This window comes from Pristis pectinata, chromosome 2 (assembly GCF_009764475.1).
Source record: "Pristis pectinata isolate sPriPec2 chromosome 2, sPriPec2.1.pri, whole genome shotgun sequence".
In the NCBI taxonomy this organism is placed as follows: domain Eukaryota; kingdom Metazoa; phylum Chordata; class Chondrichthyes; order Rhinopristiformes; family Pristidae; genus Pristis; species Pristis pectinata.
The window spans coordinates 129,338,565-129,354,217 of NC_067406.1; the positions used below are offsets into that span (position 1 = coordinate 129,338,565).

General features: G+C 38.9%; 1 protein-coding gene across 1 annotated transcript in view; it reads right to left on the reverse strand.

Moving 5' to 3' along the window:
- The window catches only part of LOC127584276 (serine/threonine-protein kinase 32B-like), a 113,326-nt gene that overhangs the window by 33,289 nt on the left and 64,384 nt on the right, over window positions 1-15,653 (reverse strand). The window contains exon 4 of the mRNA XM_052040942.1: window positions 12,245-12,334. Within this exon, the coding sequence (XP_051896902.1) occupies window positions 12,245-12,334 (90 nt within the window). The remainder of the gene's footprint in view (window positions 1-12,244; window positions 12,335-15,653) is intronic.

A 15,653-nucleotide genomic window follows, 5' to 3' on the forward strand; every position in this document is an offset into this window, starting at 1 on the left:
ATTTATATGCAAGAGCAAATACTGCTGAATTCTACTGATTAGCTTTCTAGTCATTAATGCTACCTCTTTACACAATCCTATTCAGTATTTTTTTTAATCAATAGAAATAATCATGATGATAGTTTTGAACATTTATTACGTTAGATCAGTATAACGAGCTTCAGATGAGACGTCTGAAATAAAGATCAAATTTAATCCCAAATTCTACTCCTGGTTTACACAATAAGAGCTATTTACAGTGGCCAATTAACCTACTAACCCACATATTTCTTGGGATGTGAGAGGAAACTGAAGCACCTAGTGGAAACTCATGTGTTCATAGGAAGGATGTAGAAACTCCACACAGACAGCACCAGAGGTCAGGATTGACCTGAGGTCGCTGGAGTTGTGAGGCATCATCTCTCCTAGCTGTGCCATTGTGCTGCCACTGTGTCCTCAAATACTAATTGTCTCCATCATTTGCTCCCTTTATCTTCCTTCCTTGTTCCTTTGTCTCTTTCTCATGTCCCTTTCTCTCCTCATTTCTATAAAATGGCTCCCCAATGGTCAGTACTCAAGCTCCTTATGACGTGACAGCTTAACCAATCTTCAGTGAACATTTTGTCTTATCCTTCACTCTGCCCCCCAGCTCTGTTTTGAAAACTGTAACCTCTCCACTCTTCTCCCAGTTCTGAGGAAGGGTCCCTGACCCAAAATGTTAACTGGTTTCTCTTTCTGCAGATGCTGCTTGATTGGCTGAGCTCTTTCAGCATTTCTGTTTTTGTTTCAGATTCCAGCATCTGCAGTTCATTTGTTTTCCAAAAAAGAAATAGCCTGAAACAAATTCATTATGACTACAAAAGTGCAATTCTCCTGTCTCAGAAACCTTACACTTCTGCCTACCTCTGGTGTCACAAGCAACCGCTCTGACTCTGAGCCGATGTTTCTTCAGGAGCTTGGGGATCATTAAAGCAGGAAAGTCAGAACTCCAAGTCCAATTGGTTTTCATTACTACATATTGTTATTGCTTTATTATTGTCACTTGTACCGAGGTACAGTGAAAAACTTGTCTTGCATACCATTCGCACAGATCAGTTCATTACATAGTGCATTGGGGTAGTACAGAGTGCATTGAGGTAGTACAGGGTAAAAACAATAACAGAATACAGAGTAAAGTGTCACAGCTACAGGGAAGTGCATTGCAGGTAGACAATAAGGTGTAAGGTCAAACAAAGTAGATTATGAGGTCAAGAGTTCATCTCATCGTATAAGGGAACTGTTCAATAGTCTAATCACCGTGGGATAGAAACTGTCCTTGAGCCTTGTGGTATGTGCCCTCAGGCTCCTGTATCTTCTGCCTGATGGGAGAAGTGAGAAGAGGGAATGACCCGGGTGGGTGAGGTCTTTGATTATGCTGGCTGCTTCACCAAGGCAGCGAGAGGTATAGACAGAGTCTATGGAGGGGAGGCTGGTGTCCGTGGTATGCTGGGCTGTATCCACAACTCTCTGCAGTTTCTCACGGTCCTGGGCAGAGCAGTTGCCATACCAAGCTGTGATGCATCCAGATAGGGTGCTTTCTATGGTGCATTGATAAAAGTTGGTGAGTGTCAAAGGGGACATGCCAAATTTCTTTAGCCTCCTGAGGGAGTAGAGGCACTATTTGTATATTCAAATACAGGCACTCAAGACTCACAGGAGGGGCCTAAAAAACACAAGGAGACTACAGGGAGATTTTCAGGGGTGGAAAAATAAAACAACTTCTGCCTGATCAGCTCAATCAGCTCGAATGGCTGAAAATGCATTGAGATTATGCAATTCTCATTCCAGAAATGTGAAAACCTTATTACCACAGTTAATCAGGATTTGTAACATTTGTAAACAATAATGATTTAATGAGATGGGATGTGGGACCCCAAAAATTTGATCGATTACACCTCTTTTTAAGTGGAATTTCACATAACTTGATGTAAACCTAGAGAAGCTCTTGCTGTGATTATTTCTGGGTTAACTCCTGCCCATTGTAAAATTACAGAGTACAGCTCTGGTATTTAAGCTACCAAACCTGATGTTATGCTGGTGCAGCAAGTGATATCACAAGGTGCACAACACCCATTTCTTCCCTTATCAATGTAAACTGGAGCTCAAAGATGCAACTTAAAACCTTTAGCGATAGGCATGAAAAAAGCAGGAAGAATATTGTTTCGAACTCAGTAGACCTAATTTAAAACGTTCCCTTTCTGACTTTGATATCATAACATCCTTTGGATTCACATTCCACTGATCAAAATATTTTTACAATCATCTTCCCTCCTTCCATCAATGTTTGCAGCCTTTTTATTTCATGCACTTCAGTGTTTCATACTGTGATCTCTGCTTCACTGGTCATTTCACACACTGAAGTGGCCTGGGTCACTCACTACACAGGACTCCATTAGGGCTGTGAATTGCATGGGGAGATGGGCACACACATCATATCATTCCCCCCCCCCCACCCCCCCCCCCCCCCCCCCCCCCCATCTTCACTCACTTCCATGGCAGTCTTTTATGCTACTCTGTGCCTATTGTGGGAATGAGTCCTTTAAAATGTGATGACCTTCTATGCACATAGCTTAGCAAAGACACAGCAATCACAATAACTCTCTGCAGATCCTGCTGGGGAGCACACAGACCCTTGTTTAGTGCATCTTCCAGGGCAGTTAGGCCTTTCTTTTCAGGGTCTTTCAGGCTGCACCACTGTTTCAAACCACTGTTTTATGATTTTTTGTGGTGGATTGGAGTAGACAATAGCACTAAATGGTTTAGTGCATCAGTAATAAATTAAGCCTGACACTTTGAGCATGAATTTTATATTCAGGAAGTGCAGCATTAATAAATTCTAAAAAATGACACATTCCTATTTTTCTATCTTAAAGTCATTGAATCTATCTTTCAGATTACTTATTCAGAATTTAGTTTTTCATTTTCAGGAAGCAGGGAACTGGAAGAAAAATGCACAGAGCAAAAACCTTCAGAAATGAAAACATTTAAACATAATATAGGCACTTGAAATACCAATTGCTAAAGCTATAAATCCATAATTTGGAACTCCTGATGACTTTTGGTAGCAATCATGGTGACAGGTGTTGATCTTCTCTGCCTGAATATTTTAGTTTTGATTTTCTGATGGGGTCATTTATAAAGGATGACCTCAAGAGATGCTTTGGACTTCTTGTCTGAAAAGACAATTTATTTCTATGTTTTCAAAGGCACTTGTATGCAACTGATCTATCACAGGCACTCTTCTGTGTGAATCTTATTTTTAAAAATTCACTTTCATGGTGTGAGCATCACTGCCAATATTTATTGGCATCTGTAGTTGTCCATTAAAGGGTGGTAGTGGGTCTCTTTCTTGAGCTACAGCCCATTATGTGTTGGGTAGGGGATTCCAGCAAGGAATGGTGATATTTTTCCAAGTTAGGATGTTGAGGCTTGAGCCCAGAAATCCATGTATGACACTTTATTGTACTGAAGGAGCACCGCACTGTTGGACCTACATTTTGTCAGATGCTTTCTCAGGTTGATTTATGGACAAAATGGACAGATGAAACTGTAAGGCAAAGGGATGTGTTTGTGCAATCAGTGATAAAGCTAAGGATAGGCATGAAAGGTATGTAAGTGCAACTCTCAGAATCATTGCTGGTACCTGTTGTTTGAGAAAAGTGGGAGCAGTACTTGTGACCGCAGTGATGAACTTGATGTTTATAATTGAAAGTCTGTGATGTGCCTAATCAAAAGGTGAGATACTTTGTCCTTGAGTTATTGCTGTGCTTTGCTCGAATAGCATTAATAGGAGAGAGCTACTTCACTCTCTGACCACATTCTATTATATTTGATCTCAGGAATCCAGGGAACTTCAAGGTAACTGCCTTCCCCCATGGTTGTCCAAGATTCAATAAGGTTGGACAACCTTCTTCCCCCAACTCTTCTCCCACCTCTGCCCCCAACTTCCCAACAATTTGCTTGTGCTCATACCCAGCTCCAGAGGGATCTTTACCCCTGAAATGACTAAGCCTGCCAATCAGGCTGACTTCCAGATGGGGATCCTATCAAAGAAAAGCAATGATTGCTGTGGGCCAGAATCTAGACCGATAAGCTGCCCAAAGGGAACTTCAGATGCTCACCCCTGTCAAGATAGGGCCATTACCTTTGTGTTTCTCTCTTTACAAATGCCGAGTGACCAACTGAGTGTTATCTGTGCTTTCTATTTACATTTCTACTCTCTTATATTGAACAGCACTAAAACAAATTGGGGAAAAAGATCTAGAATTTTTTAATGCAATTTTATCCAGTGGATTAATGAACAAATAGATAGATACCATTTGTAATTTTGAGAAGTATACTAATAAGCAATAGGTTCAATGATTTAATCTTGCTCCTAACCCAATACACTGCTGTAGGAGAAGCAATTCATTCCATTATTTCAGAATATTATTTTTGGATTTGTTAATATATAACTTTGTGATTATTGTTCTTTCAATCTCTAAGAGGTGTAATTAAAGAGATGCATTTTCAAAAGGATAATATTAAAGCAGAAATTTGAATCTGATAGCCTTCAGTTTTCAGATTCAATCAGTGACTGATAGCTGATTGTTTAACTTTGTCACAATGAAGGAATCTCATTGAATTGAAACACAGCAGAAGGTTATACATGCACTGCATCAAGTTTGGAATTCCAATAATTATTTTTCTCATTAACAAGCTCTTTCAAAGTCTTATATCTTCCTCAAAGAGGTCATAATGAATTAAATTTTGTTTTTGAGATGTAGTCAAAAGCAGCTCAGGAAATCTGTTGGAAATGTGGGGACTTTAATGTTCAAAGGAACACAGAAAATATTAAGGGGTCCTGCAGCATTGAATTAAAATAAACAGTGATTGGTGCAGATGTGCAACATTTTCTTCTGGCATGTTTACATGCTGAGTATTTCCAGAGCACTCTGCTTATAAAAATTGTCACAACTCTAAAAATAGGTAAGAGTTTTGACGATAGCCATTTACCTACATTCTGCCTTGACCATTGGAAATCATGTTGCTTCTTCTACTTATGATGCTTGGATAATTGCAGATTACTAGGGAGAAGGTTATATTTGGCAGAGAGAACGTAGGAAAATTGACATCATTATGAAGGATTGACTGTGGTATCTATTGACCTTTATGTCCAGTGATATGTGTAAAGGGTCAGAAAATAATACCTGATTTTACTATTTTGAGCATTCAAAATCCAAAATTCTGAATTATCTCCCCAACTGTTTTTGTATTTCTGGCTAAATCCCAAAATTGGGGGTTTCTCTTAGAGCAAAGACTTTAATATTACACCTTATTCACTGAACATGTTTGATTTAGATATAATTATCATCACAAGTTATATTAGATTTTGGAACTCAAGATATTCATAGAATTATATTTAAAGTGCTTGGATCAAGGAAATGTCATACTCTATTCTTCACCAGATAGAGTGATTCATGTTTTTTTTTATTATTCAGTTTGGTTCTCATATTTCCTTTAGAAGTGGCACACAAATACTGTGGAGACAAAAGTGAAATTGGCATTGACTGGCACACATTCACATGTGTAATTTAGCCTTGAATCTTAATCATAGAGCTTGAAGACTTATATCCAGATTACTGAAAAACCCTATAATGACAAGAATGTACACAAGACTGATTTAGTCTGCATAGTGAACTGAAGAGTAACTACTCTAACAGGAACCAAAAGATGTCAGGGACAGGAGCTTTGACATTCTCCAGCCTCCAGGTTCAAGTGATTGTAAACTGATTAAGAATAACGTGTATTTTCTATTGATGGCTTGAAGGCTGCCATTGGTGGCCACCTGTTTCTCTACACTTTCCTCAGGCTTACCACTTTATGGTTTGAAACGAGTTCCTCCCAATGTTTCTCTTCATTGGTGATGATGTATGCTATTGTTCGAATGTTGATGCATGTGTAATATGCTGGTGTGAGCCCTACAATCTCTAATTCAATGATTGCAGATGTGGAGTTCATGCTTGTTTGAGTCTAGGGTTCATTAATGTGGTCTCATTCCCATGGCTATTTCTGATGGCACTGAACTTTTACTGAGATATACCAGGCCAGTCAAAAAAATTATTTTCATCTGCAGCCACCTGCCAGTAGACTGCAACTCCTGCAGACAGAGGTAAACATTAAACATAACTAAATTTGCAAGGTGTTTAATACATGTGGTGGCTTCCAGTCCCAGAGGAAGTCAGGACAATATGACAGGTGGCCTCAAGTATGTGAATGCCTGAAGTATGTGAATGCCTGACTACTGTTTCACTGCAAAGATGCCAAACACAATGTTTGGTTACATTGCAAGGAAGAAGGCATGCAAGGTTGGTCAACAATGTAGCCTGATGGGCTGCAGTTCCCAAGAGATCTACAGCCTCTGGCACACCTGACTACTTAATCTTTTTCCACAGATGAATTCAAGGCTGAACCAACTGCTGTCAAACAACTGTAATTAAAATGCTGCATAAGACCAGTGCAGATGGCCTGAAAAACTGGCTTTTTTTCCTTGTGGATGTACTGCAATGATAACATGTGGTTGTGTCTTTGAGTAGGAAAGTGAACAGTTCTCTCAGCAAACTTCTCAGATTATATCACCTCCTGTACAGTAGCTATTAAACAAGCAGTCAAAGACTCAACTGCTCCTCCACTGTAAATTCCTTGTCACTTGCTGTAACTTGGTCTCCATCTCCCTCATTTCCCACAAGGTTGCTGATGGTTTGAGATGCTTTCTGAATTATTCCAAAGGATTTCAGAGTTATTTTTGTTAATCTGTTCAGTCTCCTTGCTGAACACAGTCATACTGAGTTATACAATGGCACCAGTAGCACTTCAGATAGTGCAGCTGTCTCAGAGCTTCAGCAACGTGTTCAATCCTAACTTCTGGTGCTGTCAGTGTGGAGTTTTCATACCCTCCCTGTGAACACATGGGTTTCTCCAGGTGCTCCCATTTCCCTGACCCCCCCCCCCCCCCCCCCCCACATCCCAACATCATGCGGGTCTTTAGGTTAATTTACCACTGTAAATTATCCCTGTTGTAATTTGCTCGTGCAAGAATCACGCAGGTTTTAATGGGCATGTGAGACGGAATATGTTACAGGCAAATCAGTAGGAGAATGATATCAATGGGATTGCTCTGAGAACCAGAAAAGATTTGCTGGGCTGAATGGTCAATGTTGTAAGTAAATATATGAAATTATATTATACAGATATCTTGGTTTTACTGAAACTTTGATCAAAGGTTTTGCTCTCATATTAATATGATTGCACCCATTTCCATCAAAAAATTGAACTGACCATTTTCAAGCATGATTTGCCTCAGTAAAGCTGTCATTACCTGGTGTCAGTTGTGCACAAGATGATATCATCACATGCATGAGGCTCATTTCTTCACTAATGACTGAAATTGGTGCAAAATATTCAACCTACGACCTGCAATTGTCATTCACTATTAAACAAGGAATAAGCATGAATTAAACTGTCTTTGCTGGGACATCAATGTTTTTCATCCTCATTGTGCCTGCCTGCTTATGCAACAAATCGGTTCTCTGTGAATGTGTGCCTGCAGCAGCCTTTCACTTCATTACTGTGATCTCTGCCTGCATTATGACTCAGTCTCTCAGTGGCTTGGGGCAACATGAGACTGGAGAGTATATGGGGTGGGGGGTGGGAGGGTGGGCAAGAGCACTCTCGGAGAAGTGGAGGGGATGTAGTCAGACACAGTATCCCTTCTCCCTTGCATTTATATGTCTCTCTCTGACAGCCCTTTGTTCAGTTGGTGTTCAGGCCATGGAAGGTGTACTTTAAAACTCTGACATACTGTCCATGATCCCTGATGGCAATGACTTGGCATCTGCAGCCTTTGCAGGCAGATACATTGGGAATTGTATGGGACATGACTGAGCACGATGATCTTTTTTTTGGTGGCAGGGGGTGAAGTATACCATAATGACTTCTTAAAGGCAAAATTAAAATGGATGTTTGTTATTCGGACTTTTAGAAGGCATTTGAAAGAGATTTATTACAGAATTTTAGGGGTATTGCATTGTATTACAATTTACTGTGCATCTGCTTAAGGCAACAAGAAAGCAGAAGGTAAAGGGTTAATTGATGTGGGTTAATTGATGTTTCTTCAGTTAATGGAATGCAAATTGTGGGAAGCCCCAGAACTTCCTGCTGAAACCTCTTTTGCTTTCTACAATGTGGTTGATTTTGCAGGCACAGAAAGTCTGATATAGAAATTTGTTAATAATAACAGATTAGAAGCATGAGGACCTGCAAGAAAGATTACAAACAGATATGGAGGGAAGTAGACCAATGTAGAGAAATATGAAATGGCACATTTTGGCAAAAAATTATAATGAAAAAAATAATCATTAAAAGAAAGTGGCATTTGGAGAGGCACATGAACAGGCAGGGGTCTGAAGGATATAGACCATGTGCAGTCTGATGGGATTAGTTCAAGTTTGCATCATGGTCAACACAGACATTGTGGGCTGAAGGGCCTGCTCCTGTGCTGTACTGTTCTATGATCTATATTTTTAACTGATGGAAAGAAGAAGGGGATTTAAATACACAGATAGTTACGCAAATAACGTACTAGTGTTTTTAAACTTTTCACTCATACAACAACCCACTGAGGCTCATCAAAATATCAAGTGACAGGATTTTGTTCTGGCTGAAATTAAAGGCATAAATTCAAAATTTAGCATTATTAATCATTCCCGGCCCATTAATTTTATTGAGGGCAGCAGCAAACAAAATGTTAATTTTAAAGGAACAACTTCCTATCTGAATTTAGTGCCTGTGTTTGCTCTTACTACTGCTCCCATGGGCCACTTTATAATAGTTTGAAGGTAGACTTAACATGGCAGCAGTTACGTACAAACGGTCTCTCTTTCCTCTTACTTTTTTTCTCTCTATTTTTATACCAATATTTTGTCATAATAAAGCTGTGGTATTTTCTTTAGAGATCATCAGTCACTTTTTTTAAGAGCTTCATCTGGTGCTGCAGAGTCCTGCTGCAATGCCATCTAGATTTTGCACCCAGCAGTCTTGAGCTCCCTCACAGTGGCAGTGATCCAGACAGAAGCCCAAGCTGCATCGACACGCAACCCTGCCCCAGGAAAATAAGAGCTTCACCTACTGAGAGAAACCAAAACGAACATCTTGGCAGCAAAATGCAGCGTCAGTGATGTGCAAATCAAACAGGCAACTTTGCATCTGACTCAATTAAAACTGTGCACCTAACAAGGAGAATTGCACTTTACCTGATATGATAAGTGGATCATGGAGAATTTTGATTACACAATTGCAATTTGACAACATAAAACTTATCACCCTGAAAATCTTTGTCCTACCTTGTGGCTTCATCTCCTATAATTCTGTTTAATGAGACTTGTTGGTCCTATAAATTCATCCATAGATCTCTACTGGCTCTCATTATCATTGTAAACATCACCTTTACAATTACTATTGCAAACAAGGTGGGCTGGGCTGACAAAATTTGCAGGCTGGCTTGAAATTTAGAAGGAACCCCCCAATCCACAACATGTGTAACATCTGTGCATTACCATGTGTTAATTTAGTTCTGTCTTGGAAGAAACTTTGGAAGCCTGAAGAAAAATCATTAGTAGCTTTTTTTATGCTAAGAATGAAATTAGGACACATTCATGCATACTTAGCACATGAGTCAGCTTCAATCAACCGAACAATCTGAACCCCTTTCTGATTTTAGATTCACAGTATTTCAATGCACAATCATTTCATTTTAATGGAGAACATTAAGATTTTAATTGTACGACTGCCTCAAAAGACTAAACAAGTCTGCCTTAATTGCTTACCAATATGCAGACATCTAAGTTTTTATGCAGTGCTGCATAACATTGACATTTTTATATGTTTTCTAATAGGCTGGATCTAATTCAGTATTAATTGAGTCCTGATGAAGTGTCTCGGCCTGAAACGTCGACTGTTCATTTCCCCCCATGGATGCTGCTTGACCTGCTGAGTTCTTCCAGCATTTTGTGTGTTGCTCCAGATTTCCAGCATCTGCAGTCTCTCTTGTGTCAGTATTAATTGCATATTCTTGTGGACTTCCAGTTCACGTAACATGTAAGTAGACCGGCTAGGACTAAAGACAACATACTTTGTTTCTCTTCCCACAGATGCTGTCCAACCTCTGATTTTCTGATTTTATGGAAGACGACATACTTCTGGTGCTTTGCCAGTAATTTCAACATTAAGTATTAATAATCAGCATGGATTTATAGGTTGTGAAGATTTTGCTAAATTATGGGATATCTTTATGTTTCTTCTGATCTATTCTACTTCTTGATTTTTATATTTGTTGCAGTATTAAACATTTCCCTTGCTGGGGAGATAAGGCATATATGGTTCATTTACATGTCTTGTAGATTTGATGATCTTCATGTGCAGTCACTGGAGCTTAATGGTATTGGTTTATTATTGTCACTTGTACTGAGGTACAGTGAGAAAATTGTCTTGCATACCGTTTGCACAGATCAATTCATTACACAGTGCATTGAGGTAGTACAGGGTAAAAACAATAACCGAATACAGAGTAAAGTGTCACAGCTACAGGGAGTGCATTGCAGGCAGACAATAAGATGTAAGGTCATAATAAGGTAGATTGTGAGGTCAAGAGTCCATCTCATTGTATAAGGGAACCATTCAATAGTCTTATCACAGTGGGGTAGAAGCTGTCCTTGAGCCTGGTGGTATGTGCCCTCAGTCTCCTGTATCTTCTGCCTGATGGGAGAGGGGAGAAGAGAGAATGACCTGGGTGGGTGGGGTCTTTGATTATGCTGGCTGCTTCACCAAGGCAGCAAGAGGTATAGACATGGAGGGGAGGTTGGTTTCCATGATGTGCTGGGCTGTGTCCACAACTCTCTGCAGTTTCTTGCGGTCCTGGGCAGAGCAGTTGCCATACCAAGCCATGATGCATCCAGATAAGATGCTTTCTATGGTGCATTGATAAAAGTTGGTGAGTGTCAAAGGGGACATGCCAAATTTCTTTAGCCTCCTGAGGAAGTAGAGGTGCTGGTGAGCTTTCTTTGCCGTGGCATCCACGTGGTTGGACCAGGACAGGCTATTGGTGATGTTCACTCCTAGGAACTTGAAGCTCTCAACCCTCTCAACCTCAGCACCATTGATGTAGACAAGTGCATGTACACCCCCCCCTTTCCTGTGTGGAAGTGGATGTAAACTGTGCTGGATATTCTTTGATTTGTTAGTGCTTTGTGACCAATGGATGGTGGCAATGCAAAGTGAAACATAATGAATTGGCAGCCTAATCTACAGCATCTCTGTGTTCTTGCCATTTTGCATGTATTATTTCACCTCTGCCCAGTACCCCTTGCAAGTATTTGTCAGGAATTGACTGGCGGTTGAATTTATCAAGGTGCTTAGTGCATCATAAATGCTAGGTATCAGATATATTTATGATTGCCTATTAGAAGTAAAAAAATCACATGGTCTGCATTAATCTTATTTCCCTTTCCAATCCATTACTCCAATAAACTGCACATTGGATACAAGTATTGTGAAGTTATTCACCTGAGTTTAGGATCATGTTATATAGTGTATCCAAGTTAGGAGACATTCTAGCTGCCCATGTAAGTACTGATTAGAGACTAATTGAGCTGGATTTTATTGTAATGAAAAATGTTGGAAATTCTCAGCAGGTTAGACAGAGTTGTAGAGAGTTAAGCAGTTTATGTTTCAGCTCAGAGCATTCACCAATTCTGATGAAAGGTCACTGACCTAAAATATTAACTATTTCTCTCTTTACAGATGCTGCTTAACCTTCTGAGTACTTGCAACATTTTCAGTTTCATTTCAGATTTCTGGCATCTTTATGTTTTGCTATTGGATTATAGGTTAAGTTGAAACATTTTCCACTACTCTCAACCTGAAATTAATGAGCTCATTAATTTAATGACCAGATTAAACAATCAGTTTAAAATATCCATTGCAATCAAAGCTATCCAGATTTCATGCTCAAAATCATAGTTTTATGAAAATTATTTCATCACATCTAACTGAGGAATATGCCGATTAAAATAATATTTTTTAAAATTGATAATGCCTGATTTTGAGTGCCTTCACCACCTCTACAGATCAAAAGTCTATAATAATATTATCTCTATATAATCATAACCATTGCTTACTTATGATTGCTTACCCATGTAGGGCTTTGTCCCAGCCATAGATGTGGCTTTCTCAGAATCCTTCACCACAGTCGCTATGTTGAAATCAGTGATGTGAACATGCCCTTTAAAAAAATATAATAATTTAATAGGAAACTCTCTGTAAAAATACAAATGATGCATAGAAAAAAATGCACATTTCAGTCAACGATACTGAAAGTAACTATATTGTAGAAGAGTGGTCAGTAGTCAAGTTTGTAAAGAATCGTAGAAATAGAAGTTGGATGAAGTAGATTTTTTTGACAGATTTTGCCATTTGTTCGGACCATGTAGGTTTCCATCCAATTTACTATCTGAGATTTGGGAGTTAGTGTTTGCACAAATCTTAGAGTAAATTGAATGGAAACCTACATGTTCCGAACAGGCCATATGCTTGTTCATAATGCTATAAAACTCCAAGAGTAATGCCTTAAGCATGTTCTAAATCTACTTGTTTCACAGGAGTACTAGAAATTGTTGAATAACAGACAAGATTTTTTTAAATAGGTGAACTACCATTTAAGAATTATGGCTACAGAGGGCATGCTGATAATTCGTATAATGGGAAGCCCTTACTTTGATGACTTGGCCTCTCAGGAGATTGTTTGGAGAAAATATTTACAATAATATAAAAACTAATAGCTTGAAACATCATGTAAAATTACTTTTTCCAATATTACATATGGTTACAGTTCAAAAAAAATCATCTAAACTCAGTTTTCTTGTAAGTAAGATGCCATCGTTTCTGAACAGATAATTTCCTGACAAATTTTACTAACAAGACAGCCAGAACTGCTTCATTCACTAATTTAAATTTAAAAATGCACCAGTTTAAAATAAATGCATGAATGCAGGTAGAAGACAATATCATCTCTTCATCCATATCTTTAGATCGGTGTTCTACCTTTTATTAATTAATTGAAAGTCTGGAAGAAAATAATTTTCTCAATTGAGACAAATTGAGTTCATAAATAAAACATTGGTAGCTTGACAAATAATGATTATGCTTCAGCTTCAATGCAGTATTTTGAGTCGTAAATGGGAAAAGACTGAACCTTTACTAAAGCAGTCAGAGAGATAGTTGAGTTGATATTTTCTGTCAGAGGCCTTAATAACCATTAATGGATACCGTGTCAGCCATAGTCAAGAGTAAATGTTATTGAGTAGTGGAGTGTGTTTAATGTGCTTCCCTTGACTAATTTCCGCTGCACATTAGCAGCACAAATGGCGATCAAGTGAATAGAGGTGAACAGGTCTGCTTCTTATCATTTTTACTCAATGCATTACTTTCTAGCCATCTTCTGATTTTGACATGTTCACTCTGACCATTATTGCAAATCCATTCTTTGGTCTTCAGGTATAAATGTACTGTTGACATTCAGAAGTCATTTTTAAAATTACAGATTGTGAAACATTTTGATCATTAAAATGGTATCTGTTCACAACGCACACAAGCTGACATTGGTGTAAAATGGGGCATTTTTATTACAGATTTGAATTGTGGACTTTTTTGGTTTTGCATTTAGTCTGCTGTTAGATTTTACTCACTGGTGATACTTCTCTTTGTTTTCCTTTTGGAGCAGGGTTTGCAGTTGATCTGCATAAATGTAAATAACCAAGACAATCTCTGTGCAACTATTCCTTCCACAGAGCAATATATAGCTATATAAATTGATCTCATGGGTTTATCTTTGCAGCCTTATTCTTTACCAGGGAGACAAAAGAAAGATGCTTCAAAATTCAGTTGCATAATGCATTTTTATAGTGTGTAATTGAATATCCTTTTTGTTCCAGACTGAAACACGATAATGGCCTTTTCCAGATCTTTTATGTCACTGCAGAAATTCTACTGGGCACATCCCACTGTGGGTCACCCTTGTGCTCTTAGATATGATTCTTGTGTCAGTGTATGTGGAATGAAATAATTCTAAAGTAATTCTCTTTTGGAGCTTTACAGATGATTGTAGATTATTTTATCTCAAGAGCAGCTATATTAAAGCAGCTATTAAAATAAATGGAAATAATTTTGGAGGCAGACTACAAAACAACAAAGCAGTGTCATAGGTAGACAGGGTGGTGGAAAAGCCATTTAGCACACCAGCCTTCATCAGTCAGGACATTGAGTACAGGAGTTGGGACATTATGTTGCAGTTGTATAAGTCATTGGTGAGGCCGCACTTGGAGTACTGTGTACAGTTTTGGTTACCCTGTTATAAGAAAGACGAGGTTAAACTGGAAAGAGTGCAGAAAAGATTTACGAGGATGTTGCCAGGACTAGAGGGCCTGAGTTATAGGGAGAAGTGGCCAGGTGAGGTCTTTATTCCATGGAATGTAGGAGAATGAGGGGCAACCTTATAGAAATGTTTAAAATTATGAGAGGCATTGATAAGGTAGAAGGTAACAATCTTTTACCCAGGGTAGGGGAGTCCAAAACTAGGGGGCATAGGTTTAGGGTGAGAGGGGAAAGATTTGAAAGGGACCTGAGGGGCAACTTTTTCATGCAGAAGAATGAGATGCCAGAGGAAGTGGTTGAGGCAGATACAATAGTATCATATCAGAAGCAGATGGATAGGTACATGGAGGGGTGGGGCTTGGAAGGATATGGACTGAACGCAGGAAACTGGGACTAGCTAGGTGGACAATGTGGTTGACATGGACTAGTCGGGCCAAAGGGCCTGTATCTGTGCTGTATTGCTCTATGACTCTATTAGTACAAAACAACTATAAGGCATGTTAAGCACTGCTGATCATGGATGAGTTTCTTTGTAAAACAATGCTATCAACTGTAGAATGAACCAATAGCACCTTGCACTGACATCTATCCTACTATCTGGGCTTTTTTTTTTCTCTGCTGCCTTATAATAAATGAACTTTCTCTACTGTGTTGAAACTTATTCTCCTTTATACAGTGACATGCACATATTATCAGTGGCCTGGATTTTCTAATGTGACTGCTGTTTGAGCAGTGCTGTATAACTTGGGGAATGTCAAAGTTACAGTCCGACTCACTGCTGAAGGCACTCTTGCAAACACCCTCAGAGAGCCTCGTCTCTGTCATTCAGACCATGATGGAATCCAGCAGTGAAGTGCCAGCTTCCAGCAGTTTCCCAGTATCCAGCCTGGGAAATCTCGATCTGAACTTGTGCTGGCTTAGACCTGGTGAAGGTTCAGTGACTCCATTCATTTCAAAAGGGGAGAATGGTTCCAAGGGAGAAGAAGAAGTTTCAGCCAATTTACAGTTTTTGAATCACTAGTTAACTTAAATGTTTTGTTTTTAATTGTTTAAATGTTTTCAAATGCTTTTAAAACTATGTTTAATTTTTTCTTATTTTGAAATTTGAATTATTTTAAATAAATAGTAGTATGATAGTTTTTGGACATCAATGACATTGACAGATGAAATTT